This window comes from Serinus canaria, chromosome 5 (assembly GCF_022539315.1).
Source record: "Serinus canaria isolate serCan28SL12 chromosome 5, serCan2020, whole genome shotgun sequence".
Taxonomy (NCBI): Eukaryota; Metazoa; Chordata; class Aves; order Passeriformes; family Fringillidae; genus Serinus; species Serinus canaria.
The window spans coordinates 27,153,672-27,177,463 of record NC_066319.1 but is presented as its reverse complement, the minus strand read 5'-3'; the positions used below and the strand labels follow the sequence as shown (position 1 = coordinate 27,177,463).

Genomic DNA, 23,792 nt, shown 5'->3' with positions numbered 1-23,792 from the left:
TTATCGACAGTAGATTTCATCTGTCATTTTACAATCCAGTTCCTCATTATCATGAAAAACTTCTGCAGCTCTTCACAGTCAACTCTTCTTTTGACTGCCCAGAACAGTTTTTCATTCTCAGTACACTTCTCACCTGACTTTTCTTCTACTTTTCCAAATCACTTTTAAAAAGATTTAAAAATACATGTCTATCTTCTATCTTTGAATAATTTTCCTCCTCTGTGAAAACATATTGGTTTTTTACACCTTTTGCTCTATTATTACAAATACTTTGTGTCTTTTTTTGCAATCACATTGTTATTCAATAGCATTGCATTGGAAAAAGTGGGGACAGACATTATAGAAATAAAACAAGCACCAGTCCCATTTTTAGGACTTAGCAAACTAGGTATATTTGTTTTGTTCTGTTATTTTAATTATCTTGTAAATTCCCATCAGCTGTAAATTTCATCTCTCACTGTATGCTGTGTAATATAGTGTCTTTTTTTTTTTTAATGTATCCATTTCAAAGTTCATTATGCCTTTCCAGAGACTAGTGCTGATAGAATCCTCATCTGGATTCAAGATATTGGCAGAAAGACTAACTTCTTAAGTCTCTGGCACCAAGGTAACATCTTGTCATCAATCCATAGGAAACCAGATTTCATTAGTTCCCTTGGTAATGGAATTAATTGTTTGCTCTGGCGTTGAGCACCTGAACACGGCTTCGGGCAGCAGGAAAACCAGAGGCATTTTAGTGCTGTTCCTCTGCTGTGTTTCACTTGATTTTTGTCTCAGGATTATGAGATGCCAGGGATGTAAAACAGCTACCAGGAAGACAACAGCTGCCAGAAACAGAGCCTTCTGGTTTGTACTTTGAGCTGTGCATACTGTGCAGAGTTAAAAAAAATAGTGCTTAGAATAATTTAAAGCAGAAATCTGTTAAGTTCCTTCAAAATTACCCGTGCTTGGTTTAATAGATGCTGGATTAATTGCGTGCTGTCTGAGAGCTTTTGTTCCCTTCCAGAGTGGCTGTGGTCTGTGCCACAGAGGTGAATGCTACTCTACTGTATGGCAAATTTGACATTGAAGGGCTCTTTGTAGAAATAAGACTGCCATTCTCTCCCATTGTCCCTTTGATTAAACAGTGCCAGCAAAAGAGACAGTTTTGATGGTTGTTTTCATATTATGGGCATCTGGCTACTAAGAGCTGGGCTGAGATCACCAAATCACAAGCTGCTTTAGAGACGTCTGTTTATGCACACCGATCCCACAGCGATGTGATCCAGGAAAGTATTTGGATATGCACACTGAGAGGGGCCAGGGGGCAGGGAGGAGAGAGAAACAGTTTCTGGGGTGTGTGGTGAGGACCATTTGTTGCCTCTGTGTGCTGCTGTTTTCCAACACATCTCCTCTGGTACTCAAACCCACCACTTTCCAGTACCCCTGAAATAACCGTGGACTGGGAATGCTTTTTCTTCACTTTCACATGAACTTGTTAAAGGCTTCCAGTGATCTCTGAGGGACTTTGTGATAAAAATAAAGGAAATCTAATGTACTACATCCTCTTTTGCAGATACTCACTGTGTGAATCAGCACTCGGTGATGTCTCAGCCATCCCTCAGACACGTCAGCCTTGGTTGTAGGGACTCCGTAGGATTATAATGTCTTCTGGATTAGGTTGTTGGCACCTTCTGTTTGCTGAATAAACTTTAACACACAAAGATCTTCCCAAAAATTTACCCATCTCTTTTGGTTAGTACCAAAGCAAACAGGGAAGATCTTGGGAAGAGGGCACTCCCATCTCTTTCTACTCACCTGTTATTCAAACAGATACAAAGGCTACAGAAGCATTTTTCCTTGAACTTTTAATTGAAGTGCTTTAATATAAAAAAACAGTACATACAAGTTCTAAACTCCTGTTTTCTGCAGTTGTTTACACGTTTTCTAAGTTGCAACAGAATATTAGCTATGTAGGTAGTCAACACTGCTAACAAACTACAGTACAAGTTACTAATAACAGTACAAGATGCTTGGAATACATTCTTGCAAATGTGTATGAATACCAAAGAAATCCTGCGAAGTTGAGAGGCTTCCAACACCCATTTTCCTCTCCTCTCAGACCTCAGTAGGATTTCACTCACAGGTTTCCTAACCACCAAAACACAGAAGGGCCGAACCTTGGCTGGTGCAAGCTGTGGTGGCTCCATTGGCATCTGCAGAGCAGTGTGAGTTGCCTTGATTCACTCTGTGCTCAACAGACACCTTCTGGCGGGGTGAAACACCATGCAGTTTTCCATGCATGACAAACTGATGGGCCTTCTTGGTCAGTGCTGGCTTAGCACACTAAACAATCCAGTTTTTCAGAGGATTTCAAGGCTGATCTCTTTCTCCAAGAAGCAATCAGATCAGGATGACTGCAGAACAGTCAGGAGCCCCCCAGATTCACATACTGCTCCAGGTAAAGCTGAGCAAAAGCCCAAAAGCCAAAATTTGAAGCCACCCCGTCACCTCTCCTCCCCCACAGAAGGCTGGCAAAGCTATCAAGCATTTAATAAACTGAATGTGAGATAAGAAGAGCAAAGATCCTCCACACAAGCCATGTTAAAACAAATCTCTACATACAAACATTGTAACAATACAGTCACTTCAGAGTTCCAAAGAAAGGTTCACATTTTACAAAAGAGGAAGAGGGGGGGAAAGTAACACAGGAAGCTGTCCTTACAATTATGTACTGGTTCCCAAACCTGTGACCTTAGTCTGTGGCCGCCAAAAGTAAACAAATACCAAGCAAGACAGTGTACACTCCAATGAGGCCTCACGGGGTGTAGCAGCAGGCAACCTGGAGGCAGTGTACAAAGCTGAAAAGGAATTTGAAAGGAAGGCAGACATTTTCTCCTATTCTGGTACATGTACATAACCAAAGACACAGTGACAAGCACACTACAGAAATGGGTCTTTCCAGCATTTGAGCCCACCTACTTGTCATCCAGGATTGTTCACAGGAGGGTTTTTCCTCTGAAATGAGAGTGGTATGTAGGGTTTTCTTCAGGCAGGAGCCCTTATTTTTTCCCCCCCACTCAGTTGTTTTGACTTGTCTCTGTACCTGCCATGTGACTAACAGGACATTTGAGTTCATCTGAGACTGCTGGGTTTTTTCTTACAGGCATCAATACAAAACCTCATGGCCCTGAAGACCAACATTTCAATGGCACACTTCAGTCAGCACCCAAAACTCCTCCAGGCTATTCACCAGCTGGCAGTGCATTATTTTGGTGGGAATCTATGGAAGCTGGCAAACCCATGACAAGGTTAGCATTTCAATTCATCAGCACATTATGAAAGAACTGAGTACCAATGTCTCCAGTTCAGAGTACAGACATAAAATTAAGCTTCACTTCTGCTGCAAAGAGGATAAAAGGGTATTTAGAAGATACAGAAGTTGGTATACTGTGGAAAACATGGGGGTGGTTCACAGTAAGAATTCTTAAGCTGTATTGCCTTTTCAGTGACTTTTAATTTTCTGTTCATGTTAATTTGTAAGTGTAGTTTTCTCCAACCACATTTTCGTGACACCACAGTTATTGCATTACAAAAGCCACTACAATGCAATCACTCAACATACACGTACATGTTGTATAGATAGGGGTATGTACAGCCAGGAAGTGGGGCAGCTTCCAACCCACAGTTTGTTGTTTCCACAAGGGCAGGCAGATACCAGATAGGTGAGACAGAAGTAATCTAGAGCATCCTCAAATGTTGAAAAGAAGGCTGTGAGTATATGAGCAGATAGAAACCCCAAAACCTAAACAAGAAGAATTAATGCCAGTGGAACATCTCCTGCTTTGTAGCCAACTCAGTTGCTCTAAAATGGTTCTCACCTCAAATAATTTTAAGATGCAGAATGTACAGTAAGTGCAAATAAAGAGGTGTCCTCCCCTGTGAATGCAGGGAGTGGATGTGCTTTCTCAGTGTTGCCTAGAGGTTACCCAGTACACCTGCTCTTCCCTAGCCCACTGTCTTTATAACAAGAAGTCTCTTGCTTCAATGCCTAACTGGTAAGGCTAGACTATTTAATTACAAACAAACTTCAAGGTTAATGTATTAGAAGACTGGAAACAGATACCCTAATTCTTTCAAAACAATAATGCATTGTACACGTGGTGTTTCTCTGAATCCTTTTCCACAGAGCAAAGCATCACAATGGCAAGCTTTCTATCAGTTCTGAGCTGGCACAGCCAGTTGTAAGAGTTAAAATCTTCACAGTCTTTGCTTCCCTACCAAGAATGCTCCCTGCCCCCTGGAGAAAACAGTTCATTCTGAATATTTTTGTGATGTAGACACTTCGGCTCTGGGATTCACAGCAGATCATCAAATGCTCTTATGCTGGCCAGTCATCAGGAGCATTTTTTGACCACTTTCTGTACTTCTTAAACTATATGCAATAAAAATACAACTACATAAAATGAATTTGAAGGATTCCTTATCCCATAGCCAAATTTATTTATTAGACTGGGAAAGAGCACAGGAAGGTGCTCAGCTCCTCAAAAAGTTCTCAGAAATTAGGTCAGGAGCTTCCACTACTGTGGGATGTTTTTTCATCTTTATGCTGAGCCAAGCTTTAGCACATGACTATTGTGCATGTCACTGGCTTGCACTGACAAGAACTTACACCAAAAAAGAGTGATGAAACTTGCTGATTTCATCACTGCAACACTGAGCATCATCCCAGGTAAATAACACTCCAAAGACCAAAAGAGCCCTTGGGTACATTTGTCTAACAACCTTGTCTTCAGATCACCCTGGACCTTCAACAACCCATATAAAAGCCCTTCAATTTTTTGCAGAGGGCTTCCAGGATACAATCTGTCAACGGGAGGCAAGCCACAGAAATGGGTGATACCATGGCTGGACACATTCTATGGTTCTATTGTCTTTGACATCAAGAAGTAGGACGGGAAGAGTCCAGTGGGTCCCCAGAGCTCAAAGTTAGAGATTGTTTAAAATACCTTTTCATTTCCAAAATGAGGAGATGCAATAGCAAATTCCATAAGGTACCTCAAATAAAAGCCCTCAAGTTACTCCTTGAAGCCATTTTAAATGACAAACCAGTGCCAGACAAAGGAGTAAAACCCTCAAGTCAGAACCCAGTTCTTGGATGTCTTGCCCTCAGACTGAATTTTTTTCTTAAAAGGGGGAGTGACCTAAGAGCCTTTACGGTCCATTTTTGAATGAGAGGATATTTTTCATTTAAGTGTCTGTAGCAGAATAATTTGAAAATAACCGAGGAAACCATGCAATCACAGATGATCTGTGTTCAGTGTGCTCTGCTGAAGCTGCTGTGACTCCACTGCATTAAGAAAAGACATACATTATTCTGTAGCAATTGTCCATGACACTGAGGCTTACAGCATAAATATTGCAATACCTCATCCAGTTTCTGTATGACACACCAAGTTTTATTGCAGTAATGTCTCATAATAGATGAAGGTGCTGCAGGGTCCTGTTTGGCCAATTGCTATAGGACCCTGGAGTGCATTTCATAAGCAGACAATATCTCCCATGGGAAGGGAGTTAAGATGAGGACTAGATGCCAGGAGAACCAGCTAAAAGCTTCATGTTCCTAGGAAAATATTTTCTGTTCCTCACACCCCCACCTTCTCCCAGCCCCTCCATTAAATGGGAGGTTCATTTCCTTGCTTGCAGATAGTGCTGGATGCAAGATAATGGAGCATGGCCCTGCCACGCACAGCAGAATGCCTCTAAATCAAGAAGCCAGTGTTCTTTGCCAATGTGACAGATTGAAAAATGCTTCTGGTACTTCCATGAGTGGGTTACTAAGCAACACTTTGGCTTCCAGGGAGTAGCCCTGCTGGATGTGATCTCATGCACCGGCAGCCTGACCACATCCCCAGCTGGGGCACAAGGGAAGGAGGGTGTGTGTGCCAGCAGCAAGGCCGCATGGCTTTGCTTGGCTGTAACACAGGTTCCTTTTGGGATGAGCTGTAATCACAAAGGAAAATTATCCCAGAGATGAACATGGGCCTACTCATGGGATGGCTAAAAGGCAAAGACATACTGTCAGGACATACTGTTGGGAGAGAAGTAAAGCTTGGAAATAAAGCTTTAAATAACTATGGCATATCCTGGGTGGCTGTCGCAGAGCAAATGATGCTGAAGAGGACCGACTCCAGGGAGACAAGCTAAAAATGAGAGGGGCAGGAAAAGATTTCCATGTGAAGAGACAGAGAGATCAAAAATACTAGAACAGATTTAGAAATGGGTAAGAGAGGGAAGGATGGAGCTGACTGAAGTGAGGTCTCACACAGGTGAGGAAGACAATGTCCTGCTGTCCACTGTTTCCTGATATAGCAGTGAGGAGTTGTTCACAGAAAATCAGAAGGCAGTATACTGAAAACTGATGAAACAAGCTCAAACTCCATGAAGTCAGAGAGACATTTGCCCTGGTTGCTGACTGTTCCATCATTATCTTTTGCTGAAATTTTTCACTTTCCTTTGTAACTTGTGACATGGCATCACTGGAGCCAGGTTGGGCCAGAACAGGGCATGAACAGACCAGACTTATAGACAGAGATAGAAATTACTGTTTTCTAGCTTGTGTTGCATGTGCTCAACTATTAAGCAGCCATATACCTTTTCATAAAAACTAAAGTCCAAGACTCAGACTTGGCATCTTTAAGGATACCAGGCCAAGCACAAAGTCAGTGGATGAATGTTGACTAAGAGCAGCTGAGAATCAGTCCCACTTTTTAGAACATTGGTTCTCTTTCATGTGTTGATAAGTCATGCTCCAAATACAATTCAGATTAAGTTGTAAGGGATAATGTTTTGCCCTGTTTTTTTAGAATTCTGACACATCTTTCCAAAACAAGTAGGATTTTCTCTTTCCTTCTTCTTCAGTAATACTTACTATAGGACTCTAGATCTATTCCTAATCATTCCAGTAAATAACATTTGGATGATACACAAATATTTTTGTGTATATATATTTGTATATACAACTTAAAATCTCCTAATTAAAAATTAATACCATAGCATCACACAGCAAGGCTGTGCCAATGTCACTATTCAGGGATCATTTTTTCAGCATTTTAAAAGTGAACTTACAAGATGATGAGAAAACAGCTTTTATCTGGGAGAAGTGCTATGATGTCACCGATTTATTCTCCTTCTATTTTCCTTTAGAATAATGGGGACAATGTTGTCCCAAATCAAATAAAGGATCAACAGCAAAGATTGTAACTCAATCGTCCTCATCCCCAATTTTAATTGTTGTGTTTTTCTTTTCAACCACTTCTAGTGGGAAGAAAAAAGCATATACCAATGGCAGCACATTCAACCTGAAATGGCATGTGAAGGCGATCCAATACATTAGTATGTACACAACCTTCTGGTTCTTAGAAGATCTGACTGAGTCACACAGATGACAATTTACTTAAATACTGTTGAGCTTCTCTTTAGGTCTGCAGTTCAATGAAATACATTGTTTCCAGGCCTATACCAATCACTTCTGACCCAGGCTGCAGTGCTGGAAGGAACTCCAAGTAAACAGGAAGACTGTTAATCTCTGCTGCAGCAGAAAAATGGAAAGCCATCAAGGCAAAGAGTAAATATCTTTCACTTTTTAAAAAGAATATTTTATGACTGAAAAGTCTTTATGAACTACTGTATGGCCTTAATGCTGAGTTGAGATTAAATAAGCACACAAGCTTGATTCTCTGCAATGATCAAAGGTTTGTTGAACACTTCTAAGGGAGAGATAAAAGCTGATGGTTTGATTTGGACCTGTCTATTTCTGAATTGTTCTAAACCTTTCAAATCACTTTTACTATACACTGGCTCTGAAATACTGTAAGAAAATAAGAATGAACAAGGAAAGATATTCTGTAATGAAGCTCGATGGAGATGACACTTAGAAATTCCTCAAGCACAGCCTTCCCAAAAGTATGCAGGGGCACATCTCTAGTGTTGCACTCCAGGAGAGCTATAAAGGAAGAGTAGGTTACATATAACATTCATGTCTTGTCCTTTGTTTTTCAGCAGATACTTCCTTTTTCACTGCTGCTCACAAATTCTGCAGTGGGAGTTCTGCAGTGGGAGTACAGGACCACATCTGGATTATGAGCATCCAGATGTGGTCCTGTGTCCAGCAGAAGCACATGTTGGGGCTGGGAACAGATCTGTGCTCCATCAGAGTTCATGGGCAGCAGGCGGTTTGGCCTTCCAGGCAGAAGATCTTGAGAAATGGAAGGGAAGACCTTATCTTGTAGGCACAAGGGTTCCTGATGGGAATTAGCAGTTCCAAAGTCTTATATGGCAGTAACAGGAGGAGTCCTGTCCAAGTGAACAAAATGCTGGACTGTGCCTTCTCACAGAGAGGTGAGCCATGGCAGCACTTCAGACCACTACAGAAAGGAATGCTCTCCCAGCCAACCAATTCAATCATTCAAGACATGGAAAGGAGATGAACATGAAATGAATGTGTCATCCTTTATCAGTCTTTCCAAATACAAAGAATAAAACCTGCCCTTCTCTCTCCCTAGCTTCTGAAAGTGGGAAGAGATGAAATATTTCCCGAGTCACCGTGGAGGTGAAACCTATAGTTTGTTACAATGAACTGAATCAGATGGATAACTAGATTGACAGGAGACTGAAAGAAAACATCAATACCTGAAAAATCAGCAATTTTCTGGTATGAAGTGCTTTATTTTTAACTTCATGCACAGAAAGGGCAGGAAGCTGATCTGAAAATAGTAATTTTCTCATTTCAAAACATCAGTAACAACATATATTCTAAATGCACTAATGTAATAACACTTTACATTTTCACCCAACATGGCAGAAATACACAACAAATATTAATAAACTCTTGGCTTGATTCCCCAGCTGCTAAATGCCTGGCATTCTCACTGGCATACAATAAAAGGGTAAAGCCTAAAACCCCTTCTGTCCCCTGGAGGCACTTGCTGCTCTTTACCTTCCCCTTTGCCCTCAGTTAAGTGCCCCAATGCACAGTGGTGGAGGGATGTCCAAATACTCCAGAGGCACAGCTGGAGACACAGGAGGATGATGCACCTCTCCTCTACCCTGTGCTAAGGCTTGGCCATCAGGACAGCAGAATTGTGCTTTAACAACCTGCAGCCTTGCCTCCTTCAAGACAGCCACTGACCCCAGGGGCCGAGGACACTGCCTGGGACACTCTCACCCTTGTCTGCAGTGCAGTGAGACCTTGTGCCCCAGGCAGCACCGCCAGGACAGAGCTGGGACAGTGCCAGCCTCTGCAAAACTGCTCCCAGGAGTGGGGACATGATGCTTTGGCCCTGGACAATGGCACTGGTAGGACAGCAACATTGCCTGAGCCTGCAGAGCCAGGGGAACACCGTGGGGAGTGGGCTGGGGAGCTGCACTTGTAAATCAGTCCCCTTGAAACCACAGACCCCCCCCTCCTCTCCCTGCCCCTCCAGCAAACCTGAGTTTATCTTACGTAAACCAGACCAGGTTTGGTGCCTGCCCTGAAAAGCCATTTAACTACTGCTGTGGCTGGAGGTCATTGCTAGTAATTGTATCACCACCAAAGATAGATTTGGCTGCCTGCCAGTCACAATTCCTGCCCTCTTTTACCAGAGGAGAGGCACAGCCGCAGCAACTAAACTTTTTTGTTCCTTCCCCGGGGTCTGGGATCTTATGCATCCAACTCCTGCCTTGCCACCTGTTCCTATCTCCCAGGCAGTGTCATAGGCCCACGGCTGGCAGAAATAAAGGTGTAAGGAACAGCCCAGAAGAGCTGGATCTTTTTGCTGTGCCACAGCCTGGGTGTGCAGCACTGTGGTAAAGAGCAGCACTTAGGGCTTGCACACTGTTTGTAGGCTCCAGGTGCTGTGCAGGAGCAGATAAGAATTGCCATCCTGCCTTTTCTCCAGGAGCGAGGCACAGATTTGAGCACCTGCCCACAAGCAGTGCCACAATCCTTTTTGCAAGTGGAAATGAGCCCCATGCTTTATAACTCCCCGTGGGCGGGGTGTGGGGAATGTCCCACTCCTGGACTGGCTTGGAGCAGCTCTGAGTGCCCCTGTGGTGGCAGCCAGGCACAGCCCCCAGCGCTGCGGGACAGGCTGTCCCCATCCAGGTCAGCAGCTGGGATCTGAGCTCCAGGTTTGGCCATCAGTCCGTGAGCATCCCTGCCAGCTTGTCTGGGGACACCCCTTATTTGGGGGGCTGGGGCAGCACCCCCTGCTCCTGCCCAGCAGCCGTGGTCACCCTGCTCAGCTGCACACTCCCCTCCTCCTGTCATGCAAAAGTAGGAGATGGTAAGATCATAATGAACCAAGAAATGGTTAGAAAAGGGCTTTCCTGACCTGTCTGCCTGCTCTGCTCCACAGAACTTATTTTCCAAAAATTATAGAACTAGCCAACTGTTAAAATGTCAGGTGACCTCCTCGTGATCATCCCACAGTCTCCCCTAACAACATCGAAAAGATAATCTATCTTTTACTCATGTCCTCCATAAGATCTACACTTTCTTCCCTCAAAGACTGGTGCCAGGTTTTTCCCAATATAAATAATATTAACTTTAAAACTCAAATATTGAAATGATTTTTTTCTAAAAATATTGAAACAATAATTTTCAGCTCTTTTGATTGTTCCCCCTCAGTTTTTGTATTAAATTATTTGCCAGATTGGACTTCGATATATGAATAATTATGGTTCTCTCAAAAACACATGTTTTAAAAATAAATTCATTCCACACAGAAAAATCATGCCCAGCTCTACCTGGAATTTTCTTGCCCACAATGCACACTATCCCTCTAGCAGTGATAAGCTTTATTAATATTCCTTTCTACCCCCATCCACTCCTCACCTCCCAAATGACCCCTGTCAAAACACATGCTGTAGGTGTAAAGAAAATGCTACAGCCCCATAAAACTGCATGGTGCAGGAGAATCTTCCTTTGGGGCAGAATTGACTAAGCTCCTTCTAAAGAGAGAAGAAAAATCAAGATTTCAAAGTTATTTAGAGTCACATTTGCTTCAAAAGAACACACTCAATAGTGACTTTCTTAGCGCAAGAGCTGGTCTGAGGTACATTTGCAGAATGTAAACTCTGTGCACTGTAAGCTTGATGCAACCACACAGCTATGGAAGCACAGTTTGGGGGTAGATTAGGACCCATCTCATGTTTCTCAAAGGTATTGCCTTTTCCAAGCTATGGGGGGAGCTCTGTGCTGGCAACACGAGTTCACTTCCTCAGTGGTACCACTTGCATGCCCCCGTTCAGTGGTCATTTCTCCACCCCTCTGGTTTCTGAGTCTGCCCCTGCAGGTGCTGCCCTGCCCAGCCAGTCTTCCCACCACAGACAGAAAGCTGGGCAGAGCAGCACACAAATGTGATGGAGGGAGAGCCAGAGGCAAGCCATGGTTTCACACAATACAGTCTGAATTGGTCAGTCTCTGGAACAGCCCGAGGTAGCCAGTCCCAAAGTAGATACCATTGTGGGAATGAAGGAGGTAATGTACAATTTACTGCATCAGTAAAGATAATTTTCTCTAACTGACCTTTTTTAGGTTATCCAAAAGGAGTCAAAAGTAGAAGGATCACATGCATATGTTTAACTAACATACTTTAAGGCCATTATGCAGACACGCTTGTATTTAAATACATCCTCTCCCACAGTAAACATGTGTTTTTATAATAAGGCCAGGAAGAACAATTACATCATCCAGCCTGACTTCCTTTATAACACAAACCTTTTTCAGTCAGACATTCCTGTGAGTAAAGAAGATTGTGTTTAATTAAAATACATCTAGGAATCTGTCCGTTCTTGAAGTCTTCAAGGCATGCAGGATCTACCATCTCGTGGTAGTTTGCCCTGATTTGTGCTAAAATATTAATTGCCTTGCCTACACAGAAGAGTTTTGAAAAACACTAGAGTTTGTTCACCTCAGTGACTGCCAATAAACTTGCATGTCCTGCCACAGCAAGAGAGAGAGCAGCACACTGAGCCAGAGCCCTCACACTGTTTAGTGGCCAGACCAGATCAGCGGCAAGATTTGCCTGACAGCAGATGGTGCAGCCCAAGTCACACATCAGAGCAGTCATGCAGGAGGACTGTCCCCAGTGGGGCAGCAGGTGACAGGGAATCAGTTATCAGACTTTCTGAGCTCCTCTTCCTCGCCCCCATGGTAGTGCCACAACCTCCCTGCATCTCAGCAAAGATGGTGCATTTTTCACTTGGGAGGTCAGTCAGTATTTCTAAAGTGCACCAACACACATGGCTCCAAATGCATGCTAAAAATGTCACTGAGAGGTCCATTCCAGCCCCTTATCTTGGACTCAGCTAGTGAAGAAGGAAGGCTGTAGCTGGAGGAAGATCTTTGTGTGGGAGAGATTGTATCTAATCTGCTGCCAAAGTTACCTGGAGCTGCCTGGCTACACAGCACACAGCATAAAGCTGGAGAGATGAAACACAGCTGGTCCACTGTGGGCAAGCACCCTGTCACACTGATCTCAGATGGCAAACAACAATTTGGCATTGAAGATCTAGCAATCTGTCCTTCTGTCATACCTCATTAGTGATAAAACCTCAGCAAGGCCACGGAGGAGTATTTCTGAACATGAAAGACATTGTTGGCTGCAGAACAATGGTTGTGGGAGGAAAAAAACAGCTCTGGATCAAAACCACAAAACAGGAAAGCAGGTGTGCACAGAGAGCACAGCTCCTTTAGCAATGTCTCTGTCATAGGGATGGGGACCACTGAAATTCTGCACCAGCTGGTTCCACCAACCAGGCTACCTGAGACTTACATGATGAGCCACGAGTGTCTGCTTAACACATAGTACAAAACAACATGCACGTCCTCTCTGTTTAGGAATGCAGACATCGTCCTACTCCTCCAAGGTCAGTGTAAACATCAGGACACTGGAAGGCAATGGTGATTTTTATGATGGAAGTCTCTAGGTCCTGGTGGCTGAGGACCAGCCCAAACACTAATCCACATCTGCTGATCCCACCAGCAGCAGCACCACAGAAGTTTCTTGCAGCACACACACTTCTCATTTCCAGTCAAAACACCCAAAACACCCATTTTCTGTAACAGAGCCCAGTGGTGTCTCTGGTGAATACACACTTGCACTCCTGGCCACAACAGCAACAGGATTTTGTATCAGACTGAACCACGTGATGGTTCCAAAATGCCAGATCAGCAGGGTTCAACCACACCAACATCTACACCAGAGGGGTTAAATGCTCATGCAGATCAGCTGTGTCCTCCAGGTGCTCCCCAGGGCCAGGGCAGTTCCAGACTGGGAGGAAGATGCTTTATGTTATATTTGCTCAAGGGTCTCGTCCCAACAGGTATCAGACACCTGATGCAAGTGCACAAGCTTCCACTTTGCTCTCTCCAGACTTGATGCTTAAATTTCTTTGTGTTCTCGGCTCATGGAAAGCACAAGATTTTGAATGAATTTTACGGGTAGCCAGTGCAGCTGCTCCAGGAGAAATTTGGTCCAACACAATTAAGATAAACACTTTCTAATTTTTTTTTTCTAACAGGTTAAAATACGCCTGCGAAGAAGCTGCAACAGTAGGTGGGAGAATCCAGTAGCTGAGACAGCTACTTTTGGTGTGTAAGCTGAACAAAAGGGGAAAAAACTATCTAAATAATGAGAAAAAGTGCCCTAGGTCAGTATAGCTCATCCTAACTAAGTGTAATTAGCAGAAGGAAGAAAAAATAGCTCACCAATATTGTTTCACAAAGTATTTCAAGTGTCTGGGGACATTTCATTTTGCAGAAGAGTTTCAACCAATATAAACATGCCAAATATAATCTTCAGTATCCTTACCTACTTGTACCAGCAACATGAGTCACATGCTGCTCTCATAAATTTATATTATAAACCCACTTAAATCTATGCATAGAAAGTGATATACCTCATACCCAAAAAAATGGTTATTCTGGGCTACTTGGCAGTTCAGGGAGTGGTAGGTTTTTAAACTTAAAGATGTGTTTTGTAGAAAATATTTGATGTACTTATTCTCCTAGTAATGTCTTAAGTTATTCAAAGAGATTCAACTGCAATAAATTTTTTTCAATGGATCGTCTCACTTAAAATTTCTTCATTTCACATGTAAAGCTTTGCTTAAATGAAGTAGAGCTATTCCTACTTAAATTTTTTAATCATGAAAATTCTTCTTTTCATGTTAGGTTCAGCAAATGATTCTTTTCTTTAGAGCTAAGGAAGGTTTTTAGACAAATTTTGTCATTGGCCAAAGATGTGTTTGTAGAGAATTTGGGGGGAAATTATTGGGAAATTTAGTTAGATCTCAATAATTACTTTGACAAAAAACAGTAACACTTTGGAAATGCTGAAAGCCCGGATTAGGCAATGCCCAGAAAATGCAGCTTTCAATTGCAGAACGTTTTAGTTTAGAAATTTCAAAATATTAATCAAAGTGCTTCATTTGACCTTAGGCCAAAATTGTTCCTTTTTGCAGCTTACATTATATTGCTCGGAAAGCTGACAATTTTTACTTTCTATGATCAACTTAAGATGACAGTTTTTCTTTTGTCCAATTTTCTGAGCTAAACAGAAAGTCAGTTGCTTATACATAAGATTTTTCACTCAGAATTTTCTGAACATAAAGAAATTATGTGTCTGGAAGGTATTGCTGGCATTGCAGTGGGACAGTATGACTGAATACACCGAATACCAAAGGCATCTCTAAGCATCTGAGTGTGCACATACCAGAACTGCTCTTCCTTACACTGAAAACAGATTCCAAATGATCTGCCAAATCAGGGCATTTGATTCAATGGAAAAACTGTCACCCCAAAAAGTTTTGATCCGTTCTTCTCTTAGTGACAATGTGCTGTTCATGAACTGGGAAGTATTGAACTAAACACAACTCTCGGAGCACCCCTCTTAGGCACCCATGCATCTACAGAGTGGTTGCAGTAAAGAGATTTCCAGTCAAGCCTTTGAAGAGAAACACCTGGTGCTGCTTCCAGCTGAAGTACTCACCAATAATTCCTTGGGAAACATCTTACTACTTTTTCATTTAAAAAAAGACTAAACAGAAAGCACAAGGCCACACAAAATTGACTTCTCCGTGTTGGTATAACAACCCTCCCCCTTCCATAATGCACATGAGCCTGTTAATGGCAAGCAGCAGCCATGCACAGCAGTGAAGAGATTTCATCCGGATCATTGGGAAAGTACACAGTCCTAGCAGAGCCCAGGAGGTCTGGCTTAGTGACAGTGAATACCACAGATACCTCTTCCTGTATTTGAGTGTCCGTTTGTTTGGATGTGGGTCGTGTCTTTGTGTTCTGGGTGGGAATTGTGTGCTGGTATGGCAACACCAGGAGCAAGGTGTTTCTTGACTGCTGGAGCTCCTCAGGCCTGGTAGCCAAAAGCTGATGCTCTCTCTCTGAGTAGCTCCTGGCACAAATGACAACTCCAGCTCCCTGCAAATGAAGAAATCCTTCTTATAGGAATGACATGAAATCCAGGCACTCAGAGTTTATGTCAAGATTGGCTTGAATAGTATATGAGATATTTCCTAATATTGGAATTGCATGTATTTTTGTGAAGCAGACTCTGCTGCCCTTGCTTTTGTGTCCTTAGGCTTTCTACACGAGCTGCAATGCTGCTAGGGTGTGCACTGCAATGAGGTGTTTTATATTTTCACACTTCCAATAAACCACTTCCCAGTGGAACAGAAACATTTAGATAATTATTAGCTGCATTTCAAGATTTTCCCCTCCTGATTTAGCTTCCTTTTTACCAAAGTTACAAACATTAGCTCCTGAATGCACGATTAATTTGTAGTTATTCTTGTCCTCCCCCTCATGTAAACTGCAGTCACTCGCACTCACAAGGCTCCAATTCTACTGCTCTCTGAGGATTTTAGTCAGAGAACCTCTAGTGGTAAAAGACTGGTTCCTCTGCTCCACAGCCAAGTGACAAACTCCAACCAGTCATAGTATGGTCTGATTGAACCCCCTGCAGTGGCTCATAACTACATACCAAATGTAGTACAGACCACAAAACCCTCATGCTGCCTAAACAGAAACATATCATAGAGCAAGGAAGGTAATTCCCTTTAATCCAGTCTCCTGCCAACAGGCTCTCAGATATTCCAGAGAGGACCTCCCTGTCTGAGACTTTCTCTCCAGGACTTTGACTTCTTAAGAAGTTCAAAGTCACATTTTACAGGCACTTAATTAAGCTGACTAAATTGAGGCGACAAGCGAAATGTGGGACATCCAAAGGTACCCATGACCCACAAAAGAGCCATGTTCTGGAAGAGGAGGAGACCAGGCAAGATTGAATAGGATACCACAGATCACACTAGTGTTTCACATCTATTAATTGTGTTTCTTTCCAGTGCTATCTCCCCTTGCTTCACTACTGTTTCCTTAACCCTGCATGGTTCAAAACACCTTTCTGAAATTTTTCCCTTCTCCACAAAGACTTTATTGTGATTTTTAAAGCAGACTTCAGTCATATGTTACCTTCTGGGGGCTCAAAGACTGGTGGATTCAAGCAATACATGTGATAGCCACGGTCACAGTCATCACAGAAGAGCAGCTGGTCCTGAGGCAGGTTTGTTGGAGAGACAGTAGGGAAACAGGGAGAGAAGGAGAGGAGAAGAGAGAAAAATATTTAAATTAGTCTCTTGCCAAGATGAAAACTTAAGTAGGGTAACCAGCAGTGTTCAGCTGGGAAAGCAGAGCTGCAACAACAGAGACTAAGAGACTGCTGGGAATGTAAAGGCTACAAGCATCACATTTGTTCATCCATGATTAGCCACCATATTCCTGAGAGGCTGCAGAAAGCCTCTCTCAGCACAAGACAGCTCAGTTTCCAAGTAGAAAATCACTATGAGAAGGAGTTGCAGTCCTAGATGGCCTTGTAATGCAGGAGTAAAAGCTGTTATGCTGGGGATATGCTGTTCTGAGAAGAGGACAGGCTTTGTTGGGCTCCGGTGTCGCCATGTGCTCATCTCATTCCTTCAGAGGAAACCTTTGACTTAGACAGTTTTCCAAAACTCAGCTGAGTAAATTCTTTTTGTGAAACAGATGGAAATTACATGACCCCACCATGTGGTCTGCAGCTCTTTCATATATTTGGGGTGAAAAAAGCTGCTCTGAAGTATCCTGTGATTCCTAAGCTCCCCAGGTTCAGATTTTTTTATGCTTAAGCAAAACCAAAATCTCAGGCTTCAAATTTATTCTGCTGTAGGGAATATCGTGTTAGCTAATCACCTCCAAAGTTCTCCAGCCACTGTCAATTTTCCAAGATTCTCACAGGCCGCCAAGGACCCTTAGCATCAGATTTTAACTGCAAAGCCCACAGGGAGGACATTGCTCAGCTGCAGGCTCTGGAAATCACTGGTGTTGGTGATTAGGTGAGGCTGAGCCATCCCATTTCAAATGGTTTCACGTTTCCCAAGTCTTGTAATTAAGTTAAAAAAAATCATACCTAGAAAGTAAAGAAAATCAGGGACAGAAGGAGCATACTTGCCTCTCTTGGGTTATCATGTATTCACATCTGCTTCTGACTATCATGCTGAAAGCTCCCTGCAACAGGAATTCATGGCCCCCAGCTAATTTCTATTGAATAAGTACACAAACCACAAGTATCAGCATCTCAAGTGGCCCTATATAATACCCGTGGTAATTTCAGCAGAGACCAGTGGCTGAATGGGGACACTGGGGAGAGTCTCTGCACTCAGGGGTGGCTCTTCTTTGGAGATGCATGCAAGCAGCAGTGAAAAAACAACCAGTGCCACATGCTTCTCAAGAGTGGGCAGGCAGCAGCTTGCAGTGATGCTTATTTGCATGAAAAGGTAAATGGAACTCACGTCGTTCTCTGAGGTCCCACAAAGGCTGCAGGATTTGCACTCAATGCATTGCCACTGATAGGTTTTTACAGCCTCAGTCATGTTTGTGGTGAACTGCAGGCAGGTCGGGTGTCCTGAGGAAGATCGGAAACAACGGTCATTGTTAAGGCTCACTTATTGCTTGTTAATTAACCGGTATTAAATTTGGGAACAAAACACACATGGACATAGACTGATCACAACATGGGCTGCAACTAACAGATACCAAAGAGGAAAGCAGGCATTAACCCTTTCGCTGCCGGGCACAAGAGAAAATCAGAGTCATTTCCACCCCATTGGCAAAGCAGTTTTATTCAGAGCTCTTAAAAATGGTTTGGCTTTGAGATGGTTTTTGTGGGGATTTTTTTTTTTTAAAGGAAACAAGAAAAAGCGTGAAATCAGAAACAAACCCAATTTCAGAGAGAGACCATCCGTCTTAATAGAAATTGGACTACAGTTTCAATTAGCGCTGTTTCGACCGGAACGAAGGACCTGGTGGAAATGAGGTTATTCTCCATTTCACAGCTTCCTTTCCTGGTGTCCAAATGGGTGGAGCAATTCTGTAAACTTTGCTTAAATGGAAGCAGTAGCGTACAGAGAAGACGCAAGACGGGATGGAAGGATACAGCTTTTAATTTTTTTTTTTAAGAGCTCTGCCACTAAAGTTGGTTGGCACAGAAGAAACCAAATTGCACAGCTAACCTTCCAGGATCAAAACAGGAAACTGAAAGGAAAAAAAATCCCAAGCCAATTCCCACAATGAACTAAATGAAAGGAATAAAGAAGGGAAAGCTAGCAGAACAGTCACATCTAATTGGGAAGGACAAATTGCCAGAGTTACAACCCCCGCCCCTACATGCGTGTCGACTTCAGCTTTGCAAAACAGCGGTATCACAGTAGCGGGGTCAGCAATGGGCTTTCTGGAGGGGAAAATACAAACAAACAAACAAACCAAAGGTAGGATCAGTGTTCCTTCTGCAAAACAAAACAAGACAAATACACTGCTGAAATAAAGTACTGTACTCCCAAACCACCCTTACCTGTCTAAGTCTCCTGCAATAAGCTCCTGCCTGCCTTCTTGGAAATTCCCACATTTAGAGAATCCTTCTCTGACACACTTAAACAGTAACACTGTGCATAGTCAGGGCAGGGAGAGTCAATTGCTCATCTGTAGAAAGACTAGGAACACAGGTATGCACATCTAGCACTGCTGCCTGCCTCTTCTAGAAACTGGCACCATAGGTTGCATGAGAGTTTTCACCTCTACCCAATCTGCTCTTCTTAGACTACAACCAACGGATTGGAAAAAATCTTTTTCGCTTCCACCAGCCTAAGTGCCTTTTTAAGAGTGGAGAAAGAATAAGAAAAAAAAGGCATTTCTATGGTAGATGTGGGCACAGATGTGTCATCTTCATTGCCAGACCTATCAGTAATATTTTGCTGCATCATCACAGTGCCCATCACCACCCTACAAAAAGTTTCTGTATTTTCCAGTTAGTGAAGCAAACAGTTGCTGAGAATTGCTTGATAATAAAGTAATGCTGTAGGGGATATATTTCTTTTATGTGTCCATGATACCACCAAATGCTGTAACAATAATTTTTGTTCTCCAGTTATATTTGCATGGTTGTGATACAACAACTAAACCTTTCCAGCAAAAAAAAATTATATGCATAATTATTAAAGAAATTTAATAGATAATAAAGGAGATATTTAGAGAAGGAGGGATCAATGAAATTGCTCATATCACTCTTAAACCTTTGAATAAAGAAATATCTTGACAATACTGAAGAGTTCGGATGGGCTAAGAAGATCACAGGGTTTTGGAGCCCTTGAAATGTCAGCACAAAACAAGTGACAGTTTTTACTGAGATTTACAGTGGACTAACTATAGTTCTGGGGGCCTTGAGACGGCAACTAAGCAAAAGGAGATGAGACAAGATACCTTTCCTTGCTGAGAGGACCACATATACTTTCTGATACTATCAAACTAGCAGAACCTGACATGACATTGAAATGTTTCTCCAGATCTGATTTACATTGAATGTGAACTTTATTCCAAGTAAAGGAATAAGGTTCATTTACTTACACCAGTAAATAGAACAAATGTGCCATGCTACACATCAGGGAGGAATTCATCCCAACAGCAGAGAGTTGCTTTCAGAAATGTTGTACAGTGCTGGAATGTATCACAGAAAACAACTCATACAGGGAGGTGAATTAATCAGGGACTTAAATAGCTTCAGTCACATTTGAAAAGAAACAGAAAGAATGGAATCAAACTTACAGGAATAAATCCCAGCTAAATGCATGCACATCTTCACATGCTCCCCTGCCTGTGCACACACATTGCTCATTGCAGAGTTCAGCTGAGGACCCTTCCTTTCTAACACAACATGAGGGTCAGGTCCTGTTCACTACTTTATCTCTGTCCCTTTATAGCCATTCCTGCTCTCTTCCAGTTATCAGTCTTGCCTTTTTTGTTCCTCATTTGCCTCAAAAACACCTTTGCAGGTCTCCTGTGTGGCATCTCACATCAGTGGTGCTTCATGCTTGAAGTGATACATCCTACCTATATTGCAGAGCACTTCTTAAGAACCACACCTACCACAAGCCCACTCTTGTGAGCTGAGTATTCCTTAGAAAAATTAGGAATAGAGCGAGGGCCACAGTGGTTTCTTTCTAGTAGCAAAGCAGAAGTATTTTGCAAGAACATATCAATTCATTCACTCAATTAGGCTCTCTCTCCAAGTACTGTGACTACAAGAGTAGAGTCTGCATAGCTGCAGGTTGCTCTCTGCTAGCCCAGGCTTATACCATGTGTAAGGCAAAAAGAATGTCTTTCTTCAGCCTCTAAATCAGATGCTCTTTCACATTAAGCAACATTCCTTGTGGTACCACAACCCCAACTTAATGTCATTGGAAAGACTATTTTTACTTATGCTATTAGCATGGCACTGTAGTGCCATGAGGCAACTGAAGTATATGGCAAACAGACCACTAGGTACTCAAAATATTAAAATTCTTTTTCCTTTCCTCCCTGGTTTCTCTTTCACAATCTTTCTCTTTATTTTTGGGTTACTTTTGTTCAAAACCTAGTGTTTTACATGCTATGAGAAAATTCACACATCCAAGAATTCCTGAGGCAGTGTTAGTGAACACCATCCCTGCTCCATATCACAGAACTTCTTAGCATTCCTTCTGTGTCAGAATACCTGAACACAAAGTCCTGTAGCTGCATGTGGCAAGCTACTATAGGTAGATTCAAATTCCCTTTCTTTTTCCCTTAAAAATAAAAAGGCTAGTTCACAATTTTCTTTTATACACAAGGCAGTCCAAAATGTGATTCAAGTTACGGACGCTGCGGTAGCACACAAACCAGAGAGCTGAAAGTCTTCTTGCTGTGTGTTTAAGATGGAGAATCAGCCTTATTTCCCCTAATTGTGTGATGAACAGTGTTTGCTGTGGCCAAGGTGTGCAGCAGAGTCTGCAGCTGAAACCCAGTTAATAATTCAGGTGATGGCTCCACCCTGGCAAACCTGGATCACTCTCACAAGTCTGTATCAGCTCTGCAGATCTAATAGGGGGAGGAAGTAACACATATTTATGGTGTCACTGAAGTCAATAGACAGACCTCTAAAATACACCCTGGGAGCAGTTCTGTTGAAGGAGAAGGCAATATGTTAACATTGACAGTTTCTAATCTACCATAACTATTGCCTACCTAAACTTTTGCTACGCTGCAATAGCTATAAACAACAGACAGAGACAATAAAACTTGCAGTGAGGTTTTCAACAGCTCATCCCTTTGTCTTAATATTTTAAAGTGTAGATCAGGTTTGAAAGCTCCCTCATCTTTGTCAAAATTCTCCTCTGGATCTGAACTTGGAGACTGAGATCATATTTTATAGTGACATCAGTGTTTCACATGCCACTGGCTTTAATTGTACATTATGTCCACCAGACATCTGGTCAGAGGAGCGGGGAGGTGAGCACATTCAGAGACTATTCCTTGTATCCTGCACCTGCTACAATTGCAGGCTGATGGGAAGGATAATTTTAACATAAATACCCTAAAAATATCCAAAAATCTCTTCTGCTTACACTGGCTTTATAACACTAAAGATCAAAACTGACATTAAAGGGCAGGAGCAATCTGCTGCTTCCAGTCGCTCTGTGACCAGTGAAGGCTTTGGAATGGCTCATTAGTGCTTTTTCAATAATGGATTCTGCATTGCAAGATTAATTGCAGCCATGTGCTCTGTCACACCCGCCACAGACTATTTAAGTTAACAATCCAATCAATAACCTTTTTCAAACAAAGGCAGAGATTATCTTGAGGGAAAAAAATAAGCAAATTCTCTTTTTTTAAAACAAATGTGAAATTATTTATACAGAATAAAAGGAATTTTTACCCAGTTTCCAATTCTTTCCATTATCTTCACAGTGTAGTGGTGGGCTTTTTAATCAATAGCAGGATGAAAACTCACAGGCCTCCTGGCTGTATTGCATCAGATTTATTCCATAAACTTTCAGGTCTTTAAACAACTATAAATACATATTACAGATATAATGGCCTATGTCACAGGAGCCCCATCCAAATAATGGAAGTTTACATGCAAAGAAAATGCATAATTTCCTCCTGCTAAGATTGAATAAGGTTTCTTGTGACCACTGCCATCATTAGACAGAATTATTACCATTACCTGTACAAAAGAAGGGAAAGTTGTAATTCTAATAAGTGATATAATTTTACGGTTATGATTTAAAAAGGTACCCTTCATTTGTCTGTCTAAGAAGGCTTGCTTACAGACCTACAGTGTCATCAACAGTCGGATTAGAAAAGGCCCTTAAAAACTCAGACTATCCAAGCACACTGAAGAACTTGGCTCTGCCAGAATCCCAGGGCTCAAGAAGCTGCAACTCTCAGGAAAAAACCAAACATTCCTAATGGAAGAGGCTAGGGAGCTCTTTCCTGGCCCTTCCCATCTTGCACTGTGAAGGTGTTACAGGGTAGAGACATATGCCTGCCTGCTCAAATGGAGGTACTGATGAACAGAAGCCTTCAAAAGTGTTCATGGGGTGAGGATCCAAGGCAGCACCTGCCACACTATCTCTGTGATATGGAGAAGTGGGAGTATTTCATTATAGAAAAATAAAACAGCTTTCCAGGCAGCCAGGACAGGGGTAGATGTTGGAGGCTGCAGATGAAGAGTTCTTGTCTCACCCCCTTCAGTACAGGGCCCTACTGAATCCAGCGTCTTAAGAAAAACATACAAACAAACAAAAGAAAGTCTCATAGGCACCACATTGGGGTTTATTATTATCAGACAGGACAGGAATATCACCACTGTGAATTTCTGTGTCCTGGCTGAAGTGAGAAAACCTAGCTGTTTCTCCCAGTGTGTTCCAGCACTGCCAACTCTGCTAAAGAAGTGAGTCCAAAAGGACTCAGTGGTCTCACTGCATAGTCTGGTCAGTCTGATTTGGTCAGAGACCAACTCCCCTCTATTCTAATATGTCACAACGTGCCAGTAATTGTGGAAGAATTAATGGCTTTAATAATTGATGGATCTCTGAAACCACTCAGCTGTAGAAGAGCTTATAGTTCCTATTATTTCATTTTCTGGCCCTACAGTTGTTCTGGCCAGCATGGACAGAGCTAAAACTGAGTCCACAAAAAGAGAAGGGGCACTCTGCTGCATTAGCACCAGGACTGGTGGCAGCTGCACTCTGGGGGTGGTGGTTTGCTTCTCAGTACTGCCAGTTCCAGTGGCAGAACTTATATAAATTACAAGCAATTGCTCAAATATTTGGCACTGATACAAGAGAGCCCACTTTAATTGTTTGCCCAAGGGATAAATAAAACCCCTGTGTAAATGGTAGTGGTTCAGCCCCAGCTGCAGTTT

The 23,792-nt window shown here is 42.4% G+C and overlaps 1 protein-coding gene across 6 annotated transcripts in view; it reads right to left on the bottom strand.

Annotated features, from left to right (window-relative positions):
* Positions 1 to 1,830: 1,830 nt before the first annotated feature.
* Positions 1,831 to 23,792, bottom strand: part of DPF3 (double PHD fingers 3) — a 190,084-nt gene continuing 168,122 nt past the window's right edge. For 5 of the 6 annotated variants that reach the window (XM_009102017.4, XM_018907584.3, XM_018907582.3 and 2 more), the window contains 3 exons: positions 17,866 to 17,978; positions 16,514 to 16,595; positions 1,831 to 15,463 (listed from right to left, as the gene is read on the bottom strand). In XM_009102017.4, the coding sequence (XP_009100265.1) occupies positions 15,393 to 15,463; positions 16,514 to 16,595; positions 17,866 to 17,978 (266 nt within the window). In that variant the 3' untranslated portion in view covers positions 1,831 to 15,392. Of the gene's footprint in view, positions 15,464 to 16,513; positions 16,596 to 17,865; positions 17,979 to 18,739; positions 18,804 to 23,792 lie in introns of those variants that run through there. The other variant, XR_007777731.1, reaches the window with a different exon arrangement.